Below are 23,889 nucleotides of genomic sequence, written 5' to 3' on the forward strand. Positions count from 1 at the left end.
ATCATGATCCTGTGGTTTGGTTAATATGCGTAAGGAAGCACTAAAACTTGTGCTGATCAATCCAATAGTTGTAAAGATTTTTCTCTGAACCAAAATACTTCATGTTGAGCTACGACTCTGAAGCTACAACGCTGGCATGACTGAAAACGCTGTACGGTGGGTGTAAAGTTCAAAATTAAAATCATTCATCTTGGGCTGCAACTACAGATAACTTTCTTTAGCTTTTAATCTGCTGATCATTTTCTTGATTATGGTCAATTAAAAATCTGAAAGCTGCAAAAAATCCTGCTTAGTACAATTTCCAGAAGCCCCAATTGATGTCTTCAGTTTGTGCAATTAAAAATAAATCTGTTGATCCAAACGTTGAGAATCTGTAGCTAAGAAAAGTTAGATGTTTACTCCTCAAATTATTAATGAATTGTCAAAATAGATGCAGATTAATTTACAGTCCATCGAGAAATAATTGCTTTTTCTTCTCATTTGATAAGTTGCTTAGACGCCTGGTAATTTCCTTTATCTGGCGACTATATTTGTGAATTGGTAAGTGACTGAAATGCCCCAGGTTACATGAGATAGCCGTCCGTTGATGTGATTATTGTAACCAAAGTAGAGATCTCCAAAGTTTAAAATTAGAGGAGGTAAATGGGGCAGGGGACCGGATTGCAAAAGGGGTTTTTAAATATCAAATATGGTGAAACTTTGCCGACATTATATAATCATCCCTGTGTGTTCTGTAGCGTCTGCTGCTTCATTACATTCAACCCTGGCTCATAACCGAGTACCTGAGTCCACCTGAAAACACAACCCTCAGGTTTTGCCCTAAAACTTTAATGTACTTTCAGCGACTCCACTGAAGCCGTTCTGGGTTCAAATGTGACGCTGAAAAAGTGAGAAGAGATCAAAAAGCTCATGTTCAAGTCCTTTTGTTTTTCAGTAAGAAACTATAAGAAGCTTTTGAGAGAATAAACCAGCCTTCAGTGTCAGACCACCTGGAACGACGGCGGGCAATCATGGGATTAATGACAAAATAAAGTCCTGAAACTTCAGCCGTTTGTTAGTACTACACACAGCACAACACCTCATGAGAGTACTGAAACATTAAACTTGTTATTTCATTAGAGAGCCATCATCGAGCCGGAAACATGGAGTCACGTCTGACTTATCAAATACCATCAAAGAAGAGCGAGCCACAGTGACGCGTACGACATGAAGCCCTGCGATACTGCACCGCGACTGAACATTCACATTCATCAGCATGAGCACACACACGCCACTGAGTTAATCACTAATTTCCGACCGAAACTTGTGTCGCTACATTTTTTTCGTACGCCACAATTTTGCCAATAAGCCCGTAAAGCACCAAAACTGAATGGCTGCCAGCAGCGGGACAACGAGTTTGAAGAAACAACGATCCCTGTGCTGAGCGAAGTCACTGTAGCTTCAACATTTAGCTTAATGAGAGAGACGTACTCAGACTGAGGGGAAACACTGCCACAGCACGAGTGGACCTCAGCGAAGTACAACAGGGTCAAAGCTCGGCTACAGAGAGCTCACATTACAAGGCTTCGTTCATCCACGTATGCTGCGTTCAGGTCATATCGGACATCTCTGCCTCGACGGAGCTGCCCGAACTTGGCAAAAAGGGGAACTTTATGCTTCTTCAGTGCCCAAAAACCTCAATCTTCAAGTGACGAAATGAGTAAACAAGAGATTTTGAGGCATTTTCAACCACTTGGCGTTAGCATAACAGTATCCAAGATCATCCAAATAACACATTTTCACAGGAGAGAAAGTAATACCTGTCGCAGTTCATTCAGCGTTTGTTAGGAATGATTTTGGATGCGAGTATTTCAATTACCAGAACCTGCAGATGATGTTAGTTGTAAACCCGTTTGTCCGGATCATCTGATATGATTTGAACGCAGCATAACTCCTCAGAGGAAACCCTTTTGGCCCTGCAGGAAAGTGCTTGGTAAATGCTTATCCGTTATAATGGCACAGAGTGGAGACAGAGACAAGACAGAGAGGGCGGGGTCGGCCTGGAGCGACTATGTGGCGATGTGCGCCGTGGAGGGGATGGAGACAAACTCGCGCAGGATGTTCTTGGCCGTCTCCAGGTTGTTCTGGGCGATCATCAGGGCTTTCTGGATGTCCTGGATGGAGTAGCCCTGGGACATCAGGCATTCAATCTCCCCGTTTAGAGCCAGGCTTCCAGGAGGAGGAGCAGGTGGAGGAGGGGTTGGGGAGGCAGAGGCAGAGGAAGTAGAGGGACCAGGGAGGTCGGGTAATGGAGAGGAGAAATCACGGTTTGCAGGGCGAGGTCGCCGGTCAGAGTTGGCTCGACGCGGGAGGGGTTGAGGGGGGCGTTCAGGGTCGACACTTGCTGCAAACATACCTGGAAACACACAGGTAAAGAAGATAATAAAAAATAGTAAAGTTATTTTTATTTTATAGATATACATTTTTAATTGTAAAGATACATACTGGCTTCTACAGGACCGTCCAGGCTGAGAGTGCTGAAGGCAGCAGAGGGGCCGTTGATCTCCGACAAGGCTCTTCTGGTGGGGGCGGGAGGGGCGATCGGTCGGGGAAAGTCGTACTCGTAAACGTCCTCCTCACTGCTCTCCTCCTGCTTCTCCTGGGGAACTGGAGCTGGATGCTGAGGGGGGTCTTGGAAACAAAAATCAATCTATAAATACCTTTAATCAAAACACAAAAAACTGCTCCCATTCAGACTAAAATATGAAGTATTTCCCCCCCAAAAAAGAGTAAAGTAAAGTAATTAACTTACTCAGAGAAATACTGGTAGAATAAGAAGACTAGAGTTTAACAGCAAAATATCCCCCTGTATTTTCTCTGTGATAATGAGGTGTGAGTGTTACCCGGGTCAGGGGCCTGTGCCGTCTCAGAGGAACCCGCCTGGGCCTGAATATTACACATGGACTCGTACACTTGGGGGTCCTCAGAGTCGCTGCCAACAACCTCACTGCTGGGAAAAAGACAGCAAGTAAATCATCAAATCAAAATTATTTAAGCCTCATTAAATGTGCAGGAACCCTGTGCTGCCACTGCCATCCACTGCTTTTTACACCTTCTTGAGTAAACAATTTAAAGGAGAATGAGCAGTGAAAGGCAGGGAGTCTGAGGGTTTAACAATGGTGTGTGAAAACAGACGTGAGGCTGCAGAGCCCCCTGGTGGACACAAAGATAACTGCACGTTCGCAGCAGTTAATCCAGTATTACTCTGATGCGCAACACAGGCCAGTTATCAGCCTGCTTGCTGAGTATAATCTTATTATATTCAGTGAGTTATCAGTATCAGATTCCTTAGTTTCAAAGACACTTTTTCATTATGGTTAAATGATACAGGAAAATTAAAATAAACTGTCTCCTGAGAGGCAATGCATTAGATTATTAGCTTCATGCTGTTAGAAAGAAGTGAGCTGCTGCTCATCTTTCTGAGCCTCGAGGTAACACGAGCCTCTAGCAGAATAACAGACCCAAATCTAGACCTCACTCGTGAAGGATGGGTTGAATTGTGTAGCCTAGGTTTGGTTATATTTATACACCGATCAGCCATGACATTATGACCACTGACAGGTCCAGTGAATAACATTGATTATCTCGTTACAACGGTCAGTGGGTGGGATATGTTCGGCAGCAAGTGAACTTTTTGTCCTTGAAGTTGACGTGTTGGAAGCAGGAAAACGTGAGGATGTGAGCCACTTTGACGAGAGTGTGACGGCGAGACGACTGGGTCAGAGCATTTCCAAAAGTGCAGCTCTTGTGGGGTGTTCCCGGTCTGCAGTGGTCAGTACCTACCACAAAGAGCCAAAGGAAGGTAAACCGGTGAACCGCGTGACAAGAGGGGGCGGCCAAGGCTCACTGATGTGCTTCAGGAGCGAAGGCTGGCCCGTGTGGTCCGATCCAATAGAAGAGCTACTGTAGCTCAAACTGCTGAAACAGTTAACGCTGGTTCTGATAGACAGGTGTCAGAACACACAGAGCATCCCAGTTTGTTGCGTATGGGGTTGCGTGGCTGCAGACAGGTCAGGGTGCGCATGCTGATCAGTGTATAGTTCTACAGTTTTTACGGATTTCACTAAATCTGGGATTAGCGTGACAGTCGCCCAAAACATCAAACTACTTCATAGTTTTGCTCAAATTCCAAAAGCCCTGTGGTCATTTCACTTTTCTAACCTTGTTCCATCCTAATATTTAACTGTGTATTTTTGCTCTTTCTTTAATGGTGCATATTTTAGTCTTTGAACGCAGCTTGCTTCATCTGAATGTCCTCTTGTTATCATCCTTGTTGTTATGTTATAACATATCTATTTGACAGATCGTAGTCAACCGCAAAAGTAACATGGAGCTTGCATGTAGTGTCAGCGCAGTGCAAAAGTTAAGTTCACCCCTGAGGTCATAGAACAGTGAAAACAAACTAGCTACATGCTACATTATGCTATGTTTCGTTAGCTTCCTGCAGTGGCTGAACAATTTAACCACACGCCCATGATTTCCACACTGGGATATATATGTGTGACCCCTGATAGCCCTTGCATCAATGTTTTTTTCTTCTGTTTACCTGACATCATTGTGGTGGTTTGCCTGAGCCGGTGGAGGGGGCACTAAGGAGCCTGTTATGACCCAGGGAGCACCAGAGGCAGGAAGAGAGGTGGGACTCATGTACTCGTTCTCCTCGCAGTCAGACGGCGGCCTCTCTGGGGTCGACATCGCTGATGTTGGCAGAGACCTGATCATGCATAGACAAAGCATGCTGGGATTGACTCAACCTTTTTTTACATGTGGTTTATAAATCAGTTTCTCCGTTTGTTACTTCCAGTCTCCTGCAGCTAACAGCAGAGGTCCGTACCTTGCAGCCAGGCAGTAGACGGCGTTAGTAGCTGCCTGGGGTTTGATTCCCTCTCCCATGGTCCCGTTGCTTTGAGGGATGGGGGACAACGCTGACAGGGCGGTCTTAGCTACCGGACGTGGCACCATGTAGTTGGAGGCCCAGGCGGGCTGGTCGGGGGTGGAGGGCAGGGGTCTCCTCTGGAGTCTGGAGTCCTGGCCGAGCAGGGAGGGGCGCTCTGGAGGGGGAGGAGGGGGCAGCTCTCTCAGGGCTGGAGGCAGAGGTAGAGGCTTGTCTCTGTGAGTGGCTGACATCTGGGGAGGAGGAAGGAGAGGATGATGGTGTAAGAACTGTAATAACTTCCTGTTTTATTATTTTTGCTCATAAACACATTAAGGGAGTTATCAATGAAGAAACAAGGACTCTGGAGTTTCCCCCGTCTTTTTGTGGACTCTAGTTAGTAAAGGATTTTTTTCACGATTATGTTTAAAACAGGCTTGAAGTTATGTGAATCTGTCTAACCTCAAGTCTGACTCATCCACCGCGGGTGTCTGAAAGACCGGTCCTTACCTTGGGTGTGGCTCCCTGACTCTGTGCGCTGTGCGAGCTGGTGGGTCTCTGCTGCAGGAGGTCCAGTCGGGGGGGAACAGGAGGCAGCTGAGACACTGGGGATGCAGGACGCTCAACCTGCACACACACATTTACATTTAGAGAGAGGATGCATGGTACAAACCAAAGATATTTAACTGTAATGGAAAGGCTTATTCAGATCTAATGGTCTATAAAACAAAGACAGTTCTACAACATGCAAATACACCTTTTGCATGTGCTTCTCTTACCTTGCTGCACGCCAGCCTGCTCATGACAAGGTGCTGGTCCTCCAGGCGATCGTCCTCTTCCTCGTCATTTCCGGCAGCTTCTGCTCTGCTCGACCCCTGGAAACCTGCGAAGGAAGCCCCGCTGGCCTTCGGGTGGAAGGGGTCCACCACGATGGGCTCTGTGCCTTTAATCTCACAGCGGCAAAACGGGCAGCCTTGACCCTCCGACTCCTGAAACAGACACGGGAAACAAAGTTTAAATCTTTGTCAGATACCAGAAACTTTTCAAATTTCATCAGCAACAGTCATGTCATACTAATGCACCAATCAATGCACTAAGGGGGGAATTCACTAAGAATGAGTTGCGGCTGCTGATGGCTCCATTGATTGCGTATCATTTGCCCTCGCTATCTGCTCCGTCTCAGGGTCCGATTCACAAAGCAAATTGCACTGATGATATTCAAGCGCAAACACCTCCATGAAGTTTCACAGATCCGTGCAGTTTGCTCGTTTTGTGTCTGTTTGTGAAGAGAAGCTGTCTGCACCTCCACTCTCTGTTGCGCCGTGCTGCGCCCTCAAGCATCAGCTGAGCGCACACTGACGGATCTCAATCCGTCCACAGATCGATGATGAGCAGGTAGAGGAGGGGGCAGCTCTTTTAACAGTTTATTGTAAAGTCCGATCTCGACAGATGTTTACTAGTTTCACTGTCTGTAACGCAGCTTCATTTGTTTAAACGAGCGCTCAACAGCAGCTCGTCCAGATAATAATCCCTGTCATGCGGAGCGGTTGCAGACCGTCTCCACACATGTGGACAAAGTGTGCCAGTGTGTGGGGTTGAGCCTCGCACAGCCCCGACTGATTGGTCTCCCAATTATAACAATAATTAAAAATCTTATTATCAGATTATATTTACAGACAAATGCATTTTTTGATCACACAAAACGGGTCGTCATGATCAGTCGAACCTCCTTATAACACCGTGCTGCAGTTCCCACCAGCTCCCTGCAGGTGGTAATATTTTCACTCTAACTGCGCGGTGCTGTTAGCGCTGGTGTTTGGGGATTATTTGCTTTTTGTCACGAGGCTCATTTACATAGAAAGCGGCCAAATTTGAATGTTTGCGCAATGACTCATTTAAATACACGCAAACAGCACCAGAGCACGAGGATGCTGTTTGCTCTGCAGCGCACTTCAACTGAGAATGAGGCGAAGTCTTTTTGTGTCATTTGCACGAGTTTAGCAGCAAATCCTTTTGTGAATTCCCCCCTAAATATACCAAACGTTTCCTTTTTTAGAGAGTACAGTCATCAAAGAAGCTCAGCCCATCTTTGATATGTTTCAAATGAAAAGGCCATGAAAACAGGAAGAGATTAAGGCCCTTTGAAAAGCTTTTATTGTGAAACATTTGTGCAGGAAGTGTGAAGTTTTATTGATGGTAGTTTAACAGAGATAAAAGAGGAAGGAACTTGAAATAACTTCTGAATCACAACAAAATCCCTGCAAGAGAAGAGAGAAGCCAGTGATGTGGAAATGCATCTTGTGCTTAATAAAAAGATAAAACATGGAGGAAGCTCGTTTTAGTATTACATTTCTAAAAGGAGGATTTGATCAGGAAACAGAGAAGCTGCTCGTTTAAATATGAGGAAATGTAAAACGGGATTTTTTTATTCAGTTGAGAATTTTTGACTGAAACCGCAGAGCGTGATTTAAATAAAAGTTAACAGCAGGGGAAAAAGATGTACTTCCCTTTTGAGTGCCAGAAGCTGCTAAAAAACGATGTAATAAAACTTTATAGCCTCACCTGCCAGGCAGTCAGACAGGAGGTGCACATCAGGTGTCTGCAGGGCTCGATCTTCACATCCTTGTCGTTCTCTGCACAGATCTTACAGAGCTGGAACGTGGAGCCCATCTCACAGTACAGCTCATACTGCTCCTACAGGGGGGACGGAGGAGGAAGACACACATTGTTTATATTTGTAGTTGTTTACACAGTTTACACAAAGAAGGATTCTTCATCATATTAAGTCTTAAATTTATAAACAATGTTTGGTTTTATTCCCGTCTACGTCTACTTCAATCAGGCAGTACAACAGTATATATATTACAGTATTGCACGGTGCCTTTCACATGGTTTGACCAAAGCACTTGTAAACTAAAAACAGCTTCCTGTGGCACAAGAAAGAGGTTGAGTGGTTTTCCGACGAAACAAACCTGAGTAACTTTGATGTGGTCCTGTGGAGAGGGTTCACACAGCCCTGTGAGGTCTGGGTTCTGTGCACGACCATCTGGGAACAGATAGCTAGAGGAGCAAACACACACATATCAGTACAACTAGCACAATGAGTGAAAAGGCGCTGAAACGCTCTGTAGAGACGAGGGAGTCGGCAGAGCTGGAGATAATTCTCTGTTGTTCAGATAAAAACATCGATGTGGACAGCTTGAAGTCTATGAATACCGCTTTGATGTGTATTCACACGTGTATTATAACTTAAGTTCTACGATATTAATTGTGATTTAAAAAAATACAGCTGTGTATGCTGCAGGTGTAGCCGCTAACAGTTAACACTCTGCAGCACGTCCGCTTTATGTAGCAACAGCGTTACCGGGCCCTGGGACCAGGTGCCGTTGATAATGGGAACACACTGACTTATAAACCACGTCGCATAACGAAGCGTCTGCCTCGATCATCCCTCCGACAGGATCCGTGAAGGCAGCAGCGTCGCGTGCATGTTTACAGTTTACCGGCAGGTGATGCACATCCCGCCTTGAAATGGCATTGTAAAAGGGGCTAAAGACTCAGGTCAGTTCACTCTGTGCTTTGCTGAAGAGACGGACTGTCTCTGTAAACAAATCACAGAAAACGAGAAACTGGCGAGTTTTCGTTTTGCACCAGGCAACAATAAAAGTTGACGAGTTTCACTTACTTTGCTTCACTATCTCACTTCTGGCGAAGCGACTATTGCACATGCACACATTGCAATTGTTAAACAATATATCTTGCAGCCCTAGAGCTGGCTACATGCAAGTCTCTCTTCCACCCTGATCCGTGACAGCCTTGCATGCATCTCGTCCACACTGTCCCTTGTTGAGCAGTGAGGAGCCAGATGGCAGCTCTGCTTTGGGCGAGCTGGATCTTATTTAGCTCTTGTTCTGAAGCGCGAGACCAGATTTCTGGACAGTAATGGAGATGTGATAAGACTTAAGATTGTGTAACTTGTTTTATTGTTACTTTCTGTTAAAAAGTAAGCACTCGTATGCGAACTTGGAAGTGGGGGACAGAGAAGTAAAGAAATCCATACAGACTTCAAGTTTTGGAAGTTTACTCTGCATAATTATAAGAAAAATGTTGTAATAACTACAATGTGTGTTTGTTAAAGTTCACCCAATAAACATAAAGCGTCCTTGTGGGAAATGCAGTAATCAATAAAACCTATTACGAATGTATTAATTATTATTATCTAATGATTTAAAGACTGCAGACTGTCAAACTACGGCCTTAATGCTCTGCTGTCTCAGAGCAGTGGTAACAATTAGTTGTGGTATCTTTTGTTTTCAGTGGGTTGCATTCACACGTGCAAAGATTACACACTTGTACTTTGTGCTGGGGCTCTTTCACTATCTTTAAACTTCATTATAAACACAGTAAAAGTCAATAACAGCTCCTTAATATGCTGATTCAAAAGAGCTTCTCTGGACTTGTCTCTAATATTTTTCCCCCATCCCAAGAGGCATGTTTAACCTATGACTTAATGTCCTAAAATGAATAAATTGGTGCATTGACAGTGTGTTGTAGTGGGACTCACAATCCCTCTCTGTATCCATCAATGAGGGCTTGAAAGAGTGGTTTGTTATGGGGGATGGTCTGCAGGATGTTCCCATCAGCCGTCACGTAGCCGATGGCCCACTGGCCCAGCCGAGTGCAGCTCAGCCTGAAGATATAGCTGAGAGGAGGACAGAAATCTTAACCAACAATTCATACAGACAACGTACAGTTAAACTTATATGTATAATGGGTTTAGGAATCATATGAAAAACATTTTTCTAGTCCAAACAGGCTGATGATGCTGACATTTTTGCTGTCAAACTGTTCAGTCTGTCTCGTCTGTGTCTCACCTGCCAGGTTTGTGGATGAATCTGTGCAGTCGAGCTTTGACCTCGTCGTAGGTCAGGAAGGCCATGTAACCCGGATGTGTGACGGCCAGACTGTTCCAGTTCCTTAAAAGAGACGACCATGGCTACACAACACACACACAAACACACATACACAAAAGTCTTATATCAACTGTTGAACCAGCTTAGCTTCAGGATCATTCAGTATAGTTTACAGTTTTGACCTCTAGTTCCACTACAGAGCTTTGTTTTTATTTTTTAATGCGAGTAAATCCACCACACAACATCCTGATGAAGGTTTTGCATATTTCCACTGAGTGACAGGCCGGGGCTACAAATGTGTACGCAAAGGCAGGCAGGAAGAGTCTACTGTACTAAGAGACTACTGACAATAAAAACATGGACGGAAGATATTTTCACAGAAAAACAGATTCTTAAATGTTTTATGAGGAGGAAGCTGCGTTCAACAGGAAGAATATAAATAATATGATGAAAATAACTTCTGTTATTACAAGAAAATTCTACACGGCGCCTTTAATTAGTTGTTCATAAGAGAACACCTATGCAAATTCAATAATAAATAAACCACCTCTGTGATCAACAGTCAAAAATGAACTTATTTATAGACAGTCATGAGCCTGTTGGATCAGACTTGCAGGTGACTTTTAGAGTTGTCACGATACCAGAATTTTAAACTTCCATACGATACTAGTAAAAAAAAAACACGGCAACAAAAGAGAACTCTGAGGTATGAAAAACTGGGTCATCTTCTTGTTTCAGGTCGGGGCTAAATGAAACTTCTGTCTGTAACAGACGCTAACGTAACTTTTGCATCTTTATGAGACGTGAAAGGGGACTTCACAAAACAGTCTGCTGTGTCGTTGCTGTGTAAGAGCTTCAGGTGTGACGGAGGGCGGAGCAGACAGACGCACACAGTCAGCAGGATGAAGCGCGGCTTCAGACTAAACCCTGTACCTTCCTGTGGGGTTGTGTGTGAGCGAAAAAGATTGTTTCTTAGAGCATAACCGCTGTAAAACAATCAGAACTACATCTTAGGCCATGTCTACACGTACACAGGTATTTTTCAAAACTGAGTTTTTCCCTCATTCGCTTCCAAAAAAAAAATCCCGTCCACACAAGCACGGTTATAAAAAAATCTCCATCCAAACAAAAACACAACAGAAACACTGTCACGAGAATGCCACACCAACAGGCGGCGATATAACCCGGTCATGCTAAGGAGAAAAAGAAAAAGTTACGGCCAATCAAAAGTCTGAAAAAATCCCCCTCCGCCTCTGCTCCTCAATATAAAAAATGTAAATATAAAAAGTCCAGTTAGCAAGGCTAGAAGCATCACTGTTTTTGTCGCCTCACGAAGGAGATAACGGCGCACAGCCTGACGTCACAAGCCAGTTTCAGTGACCTGAAAACCTGTGCGGATGAAAGGCCAAGAAACATGTGATCTTAAAAAGTACAGAACGTTTTGACACCCTTAGTGACTTATACTTCCTTTATTTTGGGTGAACTTAACCCTTGATCATGAATTTGTTTTCAGGCTCTCAGTTCGTCTACTTCTGCATCCACACAGAGGTTTCAGCTGAACCACACCAGCTTGGCACTCTTGTGTCAAAACAATAAAGACAGACTCAAAACTCCAACATTTTTGATGATCTTTTTATCCCTTCTTTCAGTTCCTACTTTTGTGACCCCAGAGCGCTCTGTGTAATGAGTCTCACCTGGAAGAGCCTGGTGAAGATGTCGAACTCAAAGACAGAGATGTAGTCGTTGCAGGTGAGGTCGATGGTTGACTTCAGAGCCATCGCCTCCAAACCCGAGCTGATGGGGTGAAACTCGTCGAGGGCCTGGCGAAACGTCCTCCATGGCACTATGGTCCTGTGGAACGTGGGAGGAGGTCAGAAAGTTAGTACGTTTAATTTTAACAGTCACAAGTTCCTCTTTTGACAGCTTTAATATTTGACTCACTTGTCTCCGAATGACCTTCTCCAAAACTCTGCAGCATCAGCTTTGGTGATCCTGAAGTTGTCGCCCTGAAATAAGCCGTTGGGGAAGATGGCTTTGAGCTCTGCGAGCATGTGACTGAAGATCAGAGACAGCTTGGTGAGGTTTCGCCTGAGTGACAGGAACGAAAGAAACAAATACGAGTTAGCGATTGTTATTAGAAGACTAATATTGGTTCACAAGAGTACAAACATTACTTATCAATTACTATACAAGACAATGAGTTTATTGTTCTTCCAGATGTCACTTCGTCTGAATTCCACAAACTTCAACGTAAAGAAATACCGTTCAATCTTTGACATGTTCAGGGTTATTGGGCTTTCTGCTTTTATTATGACTGTGGGGGTCAGAGGTGTAAAGCTTTAACCTGGCCTTTTCTAAAAACAATCAAACAGTCAGACTCCTTTGCAGTTATTAATATCGGCTATAGTCTGACGACAACATGGCATCTGGGAGTGACGGTGAATTTCGCAGGCATTCTGGTTGAGCCAGAGTTTAGCGATTAAACGACTTCCAGCCAAGACTTCCTGTTCGCTGCGCTGCATTGTTTACAGTCCAGTTAGCAACTCGAGAAGCGACCGTGTGTTCAGATCAAAAGTGAAGCGAATTTCGCCCCTCAAACACGTCTGCAAAAGATACGGCGTCATTCTGTGGTTCATTGTTCTTTGTCAGGTCTCCCAGCTGGACATTTTTCGTTCTAACGTTCTCAGAATGTTACGTGAGATGTTCTGGTAATGTTTTGAGCGGGAAGTTTTTATTTGGTTCCCAGAATGATCCTTTTAATAGCAGGAGCGTTCTCTTAAAAACATCTTCACTTTTATAAATCACGTTCTGATAGTTCGGGCCGTACTAACATCCTGAAAAGATCCTCAGGATGTCGCAGTCAGCATGTTCTACATTTGTTTTTTCACATTTGTTTTTTACATTGAGCAAATGTTTTATAAAAGGCGTTCTGACATCCCAGGCTTCAAGAACATCCTGAAAAGATCCTCAGAATGTTGCAATTAATACGTTTTGTCTTAGTTTAAGTTTTAACGTTAAAAGGACTTTATTTGAAATGATAAACGTCCTTAAAACGTTCTTTGAATATTCGATTAAAACATTTTCTTTCAAACGTATTAGAGCTTGTAAGTAATGTTAGCCAATGTTATGGGAACGTTCCCTGCTAGCTGGTCTGTCCTCAAGAGAAGAAAAAAACTACTTTAAAATGAGAAGTTTGTTGAACAGAGGTCGGATCCATCGTTTCTGATTCACACGAGAAAGTCGGGAAATCTAAACGCTGACACAGCATCAAGTGAGTTAATCTCAAGATGAATTTAGATGGAGAACAGATTGTGAGCTGATGTCACAGTCAGTCTGTTTATAGAGATGAATAAGAAGCTTAATCCTCATCATACAGCTGCTGATGAGAGCCGGGATGTCATTACGGTGCATTACCTTTCGTTAACTACGTTTTTTCCTGCATACGCCGCAACCTGCTGATATGTGATTGGTCAATACTCAGACTACAAGCTTAGTACAAACGGAAACCAGAACACTAACCGTACTACACTCCGGTCGCCAGCCTACAGATCCTACATTTCTTTTGTGGAAGATATGCCTGATATCTTGATAACAATTACTTTTAAGTTAAAGCTATACAACAATTGATATATATTTGTCAACAAATCAAAAACTGTCCTGAGTCTTCTCAAATTTAAATACTTCCTGGTTTCTTTGCTCCTCTACGACAGTAAAATTAATTCCTTTGGGTTGCGGGAAAAACACAACTTTCATGGACATCATCAATGGCCTTTAAATGGCACTGAGTGACATTTTTCAACATTTTGTAGTCCAAAGAAATGATTGCTTATGGGAGAAAATAATCAGTAGATTCGTCACCAATAAATACCAGATTAGTTTCAGCTCAGATTTTCTGTTGTCAGTCTTGTTGTGGGGTGAATTTCCCCTCTGGGACAATAAAGTAAATCTATTCTAATTTATCTAATTTTTATCTCTAAACATCTCCACGGCTGGGCCTGTCTGCTTTTAACCTGCAGTGTACCAAGGACAGGCTGAACAACACGTTTTCACATTGGCAGGTTTGAGACGTCACAAACCTAAGGAGCCAATCCTGTTAATGGACGGGGAGACGCTGTGCATATCATTATGTGTAACCTATGGCAACCACTTCGCCAGCTGTAACCGTCATCGTAATCTTTGCAAACTCACAACTGACTACTGACGTTAACATTACTAATACTGATTACAACATTTAAAGCTGCTAAGTTTCAACAAGTCACCACTAAACGATGGCAGAGACGTGTTTTGTTTTCGGCTGTAATCTTACGAAAGGAGAAATGTCGTAAAGAGTGGGCGGGGACTATGCAGATTTTTTAATGAGGGAGAAGGAGGAGATGCCCTGGGAGGATTTTTATGAGGTAATTAAACGTATTTTGCAATAAAAACATCTTTAAAACAAACAGATAAATGTACATAATAAAAAAAACAGCTGATCTGTGGTAACCTGTAGACACAGAGTGCAGGAGAATGTTTGGGTTGCTTGGCAACAAAAGTCTAGTTTCAGTTAGGTGCAGCCTCGTGCCTACAACTGAATCCCAACTGTGATGATACTCAGTACGACATCAACCCCTCTCATGTGATATTAGCCGGATGTAGCCAACACAAACCTAGTCAAAGACAGTCTTTAAAATCTACTAAAGGATTCAAGTCAAACAAAAAGAGGAAACAAGCTTCACGAGAAAAACATCTTCCTTCTTGCGACAGGTGTAACCCCGAGGTCTGACTACGATTAAACTTTGATGGTTGATTTAACAAGCTTGTGTTTAATAAAGCCCAGGAGACCGAACAGTTGTTGATGCAGAGCATCTGTGAGGAAATGCTTGATAAAAATCTGAGTGAGTCAAAGGAAGGAACTTTCGCTTAGTAAAGGATTTCTGAGAAAGAGAGGAAGTGGACGTGATTGCGACAATCATGCCTCTATCAGATGTATGAGTGATTATACGTCTGCTCACTTGGCCGCTCTACTTCTGATAAATGGTGCGTGATAAATGATTTCATCACGGCGATGGAAAGTGTGAAGAAACTTCTCGGCAGCTTCTGTGGACGAGTGATGTTTTTCACAAGAAATGAAAAAAGCTGACGGAGCAGAAACGTTCTTTTTTTAGACGTGTGGTGGTGAGATGACTGCTCGAAGCCCACACATGCTCTGTAATTATGTCAGTGGGTCGCTGCCAAGTTTATGTCGACCAAATAGAACAATAGCTGTTCAAAATGAGGCCACTGCGATGTAAATGATCTATCTGGATGCGTCTCTGAATCCTGTTTTCATGGCCTTTTTTTACACAATGCAGACGGACAGAAATAGACACAGCTACTTTAAATTCCCCTTTTTATCTTGGGTAAGGTTGCTACTTCCTTGTAGTTGTAACAGACTCGACGTGTACAAAGCTTGATGAAAAAAAACATAGCGCAATTCTGCACTGATATGCCGAGTAATCCGTAATGAATTAACTTTAAGACTATACTGCTTCTAACACAGGGGTAGCCTGAGTCAGCAGGAGAACTGCCAATTAGACAGGTTTATATGATCATGATCTCCAGCCAACTCAAACAATGTTAAGCCTGATGATCTTTGTAACATCTGTCACTTAATCAAACACTTTCCCTGCTCTACAACTATTTTTACCCTGCAGCAAACAGCAACAATAGCCTCAACAAGGATGAATGACATGTCATCAGGATACACTAAGCCTACCTGGGCTGGGAGTTCTCCTCGTACATCCTCTCCTTGGCCTCCTTAAAAAGGCTCATGGTCTGCTTCGTCTTGTTCGTCAGGTTCTCCATGACGACACGGAAATACTCGTTCTCCCCGAGGATCTCCATTTTGCCCTCGTATCGGGACAGGATGGTGCGCAGGTGCTGGTAGGTATCAGGTAACAGGTCGAGGATGTAAGGCGGGCTGTTCTTCAACGCCACCTTGGGGTTCTGGCACAAACGCACCACCTGGAGAGGAGACACAGAGTCTGAGTTAAAGGATAATTTCAGGAACTTTCTAAATCAGTCAGGTGCCAATATGTACACTGAAACAAATTAGCTTGCAGTAATTATTCATGATGTCCAGGTACTTGATAGAAATCCAGACGCCCGCCCTGCTAGAGGCGTAAATAGTTAGTTTAAACTTTAATTATTGATGTGATATTAAAGACAGTTTAAGTGAGAGGATTTGACTAAAATTGACTTGAAGTAACCTTCTATCGAGAAGACATATATACATATTTTTTAAGTTTATTATTATAATTTTAAAAGATTATTTTTTGGGCCTGTTAAGCCTTTATTTATAGAGAGGTCAGTGATAGTGTTGGAAACAGGGAAAGAGAGAAAGGGGGATGGCACTGTAGCCACCGTACATGGGCTGCCGGTTTTTAGCTAAACAAACACCCCTTATTTTTTTATCCTTTTATGCCTTTAATCATAGGAGAGTGAATAGAGTCGGAAATGAGGGGAGAGAGCAGGGGATGACCTGCAGCAAGGGGTCGAGGGTCGGAGACGAACCCTGCGCCGCAGTATCGAGGACTGTGCCTCGATACGTGGGGCGCGCTCTTTAACCGCTGAGCTAAAACCAGCGCCCCATCGAGTAGATAGTAGTTTCAATACTGATATATTAGGCACATGTTTTTTCCACCTAATTGCAGAGAACATCACGTCTCCCCTGTAGTTGGAATTGATATCATGCTTACTCTTATTGTAGTGGCCCACTGGCAGACGCAGAAATACTGAATACAGTGCTTTTTAAAATGTACACATTCACTGGGCAATATAAGAAAACTACTTAAACTTTGGTTATGTACAAAATGCCATATTTATTTACATTTTCTTTTCTTTTTTTAGGGAACATCGAGCATTCAGGCAGAATTAAAGCGCTGTTTTATCGGCGGAAAATATCGGCAGATCTGTCGATGCCGATATGTCATTTTCAAGCCATAATCTGCAGATACCGATACCATGCCAATAATATCGTGCATCCTTAATTCTGAGAGCTGTTAGGACTTCAAAAAGGCTTAGTCCAATTCCGGTTGTCCAGCAGTGTTACAAGCTGAGGGCCCGATCAGACAGAGCTTGTTTCAGCAGCAGGGGGGGCTGGGGTTCTCATTGTTTTCAATGAGAGGGGCGTTTTTCGCGCCCCGTTTTTCTCACGTTTTGAGGAAACGCTCTGAACACCTCGAGCTGAAAAAACTTAAACTCAAAGCAGAAAAGCGCCCAACGTCATGGGCAACCATCCACTTTCATTGTACTGTACTTGTGCACCGCAATGACAATAAAGATCTATCTTATCCTAATCACAGAATTAAGGTTAATTACCGACAGCTGATAGCAGCAGCTCCTCTATTTTGTATTTAAAAAAAGGAAAGAATAGCTTCTTCCTTATTCTTGCCAACCCAGGTGTCAGAACCAAATTATTTCTCAAATACACACACTCTCATTTCACTCAAGTGAAATGCTTGCAATGCAGATTCTAAATGCACTAAAGGAAAGCAACACTGCAACACTAACAGGCTGCAATGGACCAAAGTACAGTTGAGTACAGTAAATAAAAGCTAAATCCAAATGTCTGCACATCGACACTCCTGCAGACGTCCTGGGAATGCGCCCACAAAGTCTGCAGACGCTGAGGGCTTTCCAAACCCACAATTCATCCCGTCCAGAGCGGCCTTTAAGCAGACTTTCTGCTGACTTTTAGAAAGAACCAATCTGGGTGCAGACTTCACTGATTTAATTACCCACAATTCACCTCAATACGGACAGGACTATGGCCCAATCCCAGTCTTGACACTAAAGCCTGAGCACTGAACCCTCACAGAGTCCATAAGGGCTCGAGAATGTGTGAAAAAGAGGAAATGAACAAACTATCGTGACAGTACACGATGCACTGCAATAACACATCGACAGTAAATTAAAACACAAATGTCAGGGAGGCCATGAATGTTAATCCTATGTGGCTATTTGACGGAAAATGCAAACAACACTTCAAACGTGCAATAAATAGCCACACCAGCCAGAAGCCAGATGTTCTCCCTCACAGACAAACTTCCCACTGTCCGATTTTCCTCCTTACGCTTTAGTTTCGTGCTTTGTTTACATTTAGGACAACTACGTTTCGTACGTCGCCAATTTTCCTTGTGAACCACAGGCATTTCACACAAGAAAGTCTGCACGGAAAAGGGCTAATTTGGTGCTGAAGAGTCTGCATCAGAGCCCAAATGCACTTGAAGATTTGACAGTGGGACCACCCTAATCCATCACACACTCTGTGGGAAAGGAGCCTTAAAGTCTGTGAGTCAGTGAGTGTGGACATTGGGATTGTGCTATTGTAGTTTTTCCACTAGCAAACTTTAGCTATGTATAAAACAATAACTTCTTCAAATGATACTTGAATCACACAGGCCAGAGATAATATTCAACCACGTCATGATACAGAAACACGTAGATGTATAGAGGTAACACGAATCATAAGGCCTGTCAATCAGCAGCTTATATAACCTTGCAGTCTCACGCCCTTGCAGACTCTACATGATTACTGTAACACGTCACAGTATACACCCCTGACGTGCACGAGAGCTGAGTCTGCAAGTCCACAGGCTGGACGCTGGGATTCAGCACGGGATCAGACTTTGATCTGCTTTATTTAAACTTAAACTGATCCGTTAAAATACGCCCCTTCTTTCGGATCAGCTGAGGACATCTCTATTTTTATTAGCACGGCTAAAAATGTTAGCCTCGTGCTGAATGAAACGCTGCAGGGTCATTGAAATAAAAAGGGCTTATCCCTTTTGGGAGCTTAATCGTGCTTAGAAATTTCATGGAAATCTGCCAGATAGATTACACGCTGTCTTGAGCTAAATTTGGATATTTGTCCCTGTGATGGCACAAGAGGAAAGGTCAAAAGGTCACCAATAAATAAGGCTTCAAAAACTGGTTTAGACTTTGGAACAAATACACCACACTACTGGCAAACTTCTCTGTTATGGACCGATAGAGATCAGCATACTAACAAATTGACTTTTCATAGTTTTGTCTATTATTTCAGTCGGCTAAAATAACACTATACTTATAACACACTCGTAACTGATTTCTGACTTTTGGTAGCTTTCACATCAGCCTTGTTTTGCGTAGTTAAATGAAGTGTGTTGGCTCTTTACTTTAGTAAAAACAGGAAGGAAGCTGTGCACAGAGGTATTAATAAACTGTGAGAGTCAGTGACATAGAGAACTTTAATGTTTACTCTGCTTTACAACAGGGCACTTTAACTTTATAGTTTGCTTCATGGCCTGAGAGAACTGAAACATGCTGTAAAACTATACTCTCGAGTCAAGGGATATACAACCAACATACTTATGTGCATTTTTGTGCATTATAACCTTGTGCAGACCTCAAATAGCTTTATCATAATGATTATTTTTTGGGCTTTTACTATTATTGGAAAGGACAGTAGATAGAGTCAGAAATATGGGAGGAGAGAGTAGGGATGACATGCAGCAAAGGGCCGAGAGTTGGAGTCGAACCTGGGGCTGCTGTGCCGAGGACTTTGCCTGTGTATGAGATGCTTTTTTAAACGCTGAGCTAAACCAGCGCCCCTACTCCCCCAACTTTTTGATATAGCAAAAAAGCAATAAACACCTAAACTTTTATTGTTATCCAACAGTCCTAACACGTAGCAATTCAAAAAAGCAGTACAAGAGAGCAGTCAGTGCCATTTGACATGAGGACACATCATTCATACTGTAGGTGTGAAGGAGGCAACACAGCCACCATTGCACAGTGAACTGCACAGGCATGTGAGGTTATTATTGTACTGTCTTATCACACTTCTGTCTCTCCTCTTCCTCCAGCCCTCCTGAATTAATCTGTAGTGAAAACGCGTGTCTCCTCATCTCTTGTTGCTTACATCTCTTCTGTCTAGCTCAGTTAAGTTTGCGCAAAATTTTAAACCAAAGTGACAGTCCGCAATAAGTAACACAAATCCAGCCTGTTGCCATAAAACACACCCAAATCTGTTTGATCTAACACCAAACATGAGGTTTCCTCCTCAGTAAGCTTTTTCTCCTTAAAGCAAAGGCAAAAAGATCAACAGATGAGCATCACTGTGACCTCGTTTTCTGTGTCCTAATTAGATTATACATCATAACATGGAAAACACTTTTTATGCTTGCAAGATATAGATAAGATTAGATAAACACTATTGATGCCAAACTCAGAGAAATTCACTTGTTACAGAAGCTCAAGAGTCCAGGTAAAGAGAAAGAGAAGGAAGTGATAAACAGAAATGCAAACCACAACAGAAATGATAAAATCCACCAAAAACTATGTACACCTTTCTATAATAGGTAGATAGGACTTTAAACTTGGTAAATGAACAGCAAATTGCACCTGTTATGTTCAAACAAACATGGTGCGTAGTGATTAAAATGTTATTAATGTAGAGATGTATTGCAAAATATTAAAAAAGGAATTGCGCAGAATAAGACCAAGTCTAATTCTTTTTAAAATGTAAGAGGGAAAATGTGTGTTTATGTATAAAAGTTCACGTGTAAAATGGTCATATTTAAACATGTATTTTGCCCAAGTAAAGGAGGAAAGGGCAGTGGATATTTTGTCATGTGAAACGGCTTATAATTGATGACTAATATAAGGAATTTTCAGTTCCCTTTTTCTGATTTTAACGATATTTTAACCCTACACAAATAATAATAATTATAAAACAAAAAGACTTTATATTATAGATAGATAGGACTTTAAGCAGGTAAATGAACAGCAAATTGCACCAGTTATGTTCAAACAAACATGGTGTGTAGTATTATTGTGATTAAAATTAAATCATGCAGAGAAGAATTGCACAATGTTTAAAAGTAATTGGAAAGAATAAGACCAATATTCTTCTTGTTTCAATGTGAGAAAAAATGAGTGTTTATGTAACCAACATAAAAGTTCAGGTGTAATATGGTCGTATTTAAACATTTATTTTGCCAAAGAAAAGGAGGAAAGGGCAGTGAATATTTTGTCATGTGAAACAGCTGATAACTGACAACTAAAGTAAGTAATTTTCAGTTCCCTTTTTTCTGTTTTCAACCTTATTTTTAACGATACAAACACTTGTCATTACCTTATCCATGAGTTTCCAGCATTTTTCCACCATTTTCTTATCGACCACTGCAGGTTGGTGAGGCTGGAGAGGCTGCTGGTGGGGCTGAAAGGCGTCCTTCATCAAGCCGATGAGACCGGCGCCCCTCCTCGGATTTCCGGCCATTAATTCGGTCGGCGACCGGGGGTTAGCCCCGGGGCTGAGGTTGACAACCAGAAATTATTCTTGACACGTTTTTCCACAAAATAACCGCTGTGTTTTGCGCCTTCTCTGTCCTTAACACTGGTGCTAATTTGTCATGCAGAGGCAGTTCAGGAGCAGAACAAAAAGGCTGTGTGTACACTGTACGCGACGCAGCTAGCTAACAAGCTACATGTGAAAAGCCTCTCAGTTTAAATCCGTCGCCTGATAAAAGCACAGGACATACTCGTTATGTTGTTGTATCTGCTGTCAGATGTCTAGCTATCTCTTCCGGGCGACGGGAAGTTAAAGCCCCCCGAGAAATCAACCCGGCTTATAATAAACTCGGGGTGTTAATAAGCCACATAGAGCGATCAACAAACAGGTTGTGCAGCAGCTTCAGCCAACGAAAAGCCCGCAGACAGAGTAAACAAGGATGTCCGGCTGAGACCTTCAAAATAAAGGCATGGTCAATGAACTGGCAAAGCTGTAATGGGAAACCTATTGTTATATAGGCAAGAAAGTAAGCTTTATTCATCTGACAGAAGAAATTCAAAGTGCTTTACATACGCAAAAATGAAAGAAATGTTTTAAACCAGATAGAATGAAATACATATTTATAAAATACAGTTACAGTTGAGATACAGTGATGTTATTAGTGGCCCAAAATCAGAATCAGAATCAGCTTTATTGGCCAAGTATGTGGGCACATACAAGGAATTTGACTCCGGGTTTTCTTTGCTCTCAAAGTACAGACACACATACTAAACAGACATATTAAACTTAAAAACAAGGACAGGTTAGACAAAGGTAACACAGACACTTAGACATTAAAAACTAAATCTTAAACTACGATATACAGACCTATGGATACAAAAATATTTTACAAATTATCAATATAAATATATATATAAGTATATAAATATATATATCATTTAAAGAAAACACAACATTTATAGACAATAGTGCAATAGAGAGTGAATTATTTATTTTTTTTAGTAAACTTTTGATTATTTTTACAACACTGCTCAAAAGACAATAAGAGTAAACCTTACTTATCTAGCGTCTTATGATTAGTGATTCACCATTGCGCTTAGCCCAATGCATAATTACATTTTTTTTAATTTGTGTTGTGCAATGTTAATGGAATATCCTATTGTGTCTTTGGTGTAACAGTGTACTGTTTTGCAGGCTAGGTTTTGTAAAACATTTACATTCTGTATTAACAATTGTATTAAAGGTTCCCCTTCTAGACAAAAAAGTATATCTTCTCTATAATATTTTGTGCACTTTTTCCCAACATTACAGTCTAAATAAATTCTAAATCTTATTTCTTATCCTGAGAGAAATGATCGTGAACTGTTACAGTACAAAATATGAAAAGGGTTTAAATAGATATTCACACTCTTTTGTAAAATATCGTAAAGAGTGTGAATATTAAATATTAATAAAATAAATCTCTTTTTTAAGTCTTTTCTACTCTTCCAAAAACACAATTCTTGGGGTAAGAAATCCTGAAATCCTTGCAGGTCTTTTTATGGAGGCCTTGGAGGCAGGAAAACATTCAGAGCTCAATTGTAAAACAAAATCATTGGTACAAATCCTTTTGAGGTGTGTATGTCAACATGTGAGCTGCAGCAGCACAGCAGGGGGATGGTGACCTTCATATCAGCAGCCACTCCTTTATTAATGATGCTTCTCTGTACTGCAGCAGCTCAGCCTCAGATCAGCTGGAGTCAGCAGTGCTCCAGCGTGGCCAAATCAACACATTACAGCTGAGCGTGACACAAAAGCACAGCTAAGCATGTTGGGCAGAAATCTATGAAACCCAAGCTCCGGTCACAACAGCAGGAAACAGACAGATCTGCAACAAATTCAGAGAAAAACTCAATTGAATGATTATAGAAGCATGACGAATGTTGATGCCATTATAAGGACACAAGGGGCCATTGAATGGTTGGATGAGATACCCCCCTCCAGGGCAGATATGTAACCCTGAAGAGTGGCTGTTCTGTAACCTCTCACCAAGGTTTCGAATGAGTCTCTTACACGCAAAGAGACCAGAACAATGACTTGGCTTCTTTAATCGCCAGTCGCCGTTGCATTACTTATTTCAGACACTCGCCTGGTTATAAGGGCAGCCTTGGGGGCCTGTGCCCTAACCTTTTGACCTTTTGGAAAACCTCCAATAAATCAAAGTATGCACAAAACACATTTTCATTATCCTTTGCTGCTAACTCTAACATCACTTTGACTTCAAGCAACAAATGCAGCAATGAGAGATCAGACAGCTCAAGCTATACCTATAAAAGGCAAAACAAATTTAAGGTTGGAGGGGGAAGCTCTCTTAGCTCAGAGAGGCGGCTAGATGACTACAGAGACAAGCGACAAGAGGAATTTGGTTGGAGAGTGCAAAATACTTCCCAGTTTCATTTTAAGGTTTAACAATCGGCAAAGTATAACAAGTCCACAAAGTTCAACAAGAAGCGAACAATCAAAAGCTGAAGCCCAATAAGTCCCAAGTGCTCTATCTTTTCTTTTATCCTCTTGGTGAACGGACGCCCCTCGAGGAGAACACATTCTTTTAGCAAGTCATTAGTTTCACCTTATTTAGCAACTTCTTTTTATAACTGTGTCACTTCCTCTGAATATAATAACACAAAGGGTTGTAAGAGGTCACAAGGCAAGGGCCTCCTCTATTTCGATTCAGCAACATGTTGCACAGAAGCACATTATATTAAATATACTTCAGGGGTCCGGCAGATGTG

The 23,889-nt window shown here is 42.2% G+C and overlaps 1 protein-coding gene across 2 annotated transcripts; it reads right to left on the minus strand.

Moving 5' to 3' along the window:
- Positions 1 to 4: 4 nt before the first annotated feature.
- On the minus strand, positions 5 to 21,441 carry LOC138601368 (E3 ubiquitin-protein ligase CBL-like). Of its 2 annotated transcripts, none has more exons than XM_069672869.1 (15): positions 20,963 to 21,441; positions 15,560 to 15,807; positions 11,767 to 11,913; positions 11,520 to 11,676; positions 9,787 to 9,908; positions 9,477 to 9,614; positions 7,885 to 7,972; positions 7,475 to 7,606; positions 5,692 to 5,901; positions 5,423 to 5,539; positions 4,874 to 5,166; positions 4,586 to 4,753; positions 2,883 to 2,986; positions 2,485 to 2,670; positions 5 to 2,395 (listed from the first exon to the last, which is right to left on the minus strand). In XM_069672869.1, exons 1-15 carry the CDS (start codon positions 21,104 to 21,106, stop codon positions 2,049 to 2,051), a joined length of 2,601 nt encoding a protein of 866 aa, XP_069528970.1. In that variant the 5' UTR covers positions 21,107 to 21,441; the 3' UTR covers positions 5 to 2,048. The 2 variants fall into 2 exon arrangements, with proteins under 2 accessions (XP_069528970.1, XP_069528969.1); XM_069672868.1 differs by having other exon boundaries at positions 2,883 to 2,989.
- Positions 21,442 to 23,889: the final 2,448 nt, after the last annotated feature.

This window comes from Semicossyphus pulcher, unplaced genomic scaffold, assembly GCF_022749685.1.
Source record: "Semicossyphus pulcher isolate SPU_LCO1_2020_fin unplaced genomic scaffold, fSemPul1.0.p SCAF_10, whole genome shotgun sequence".
Lineage (NCBI taxonomy): Eukaryota > Metazoa > Chordata > Actinopteri > Labriformes > Labridae > Semicossyphus > Semicossyphus pulcher.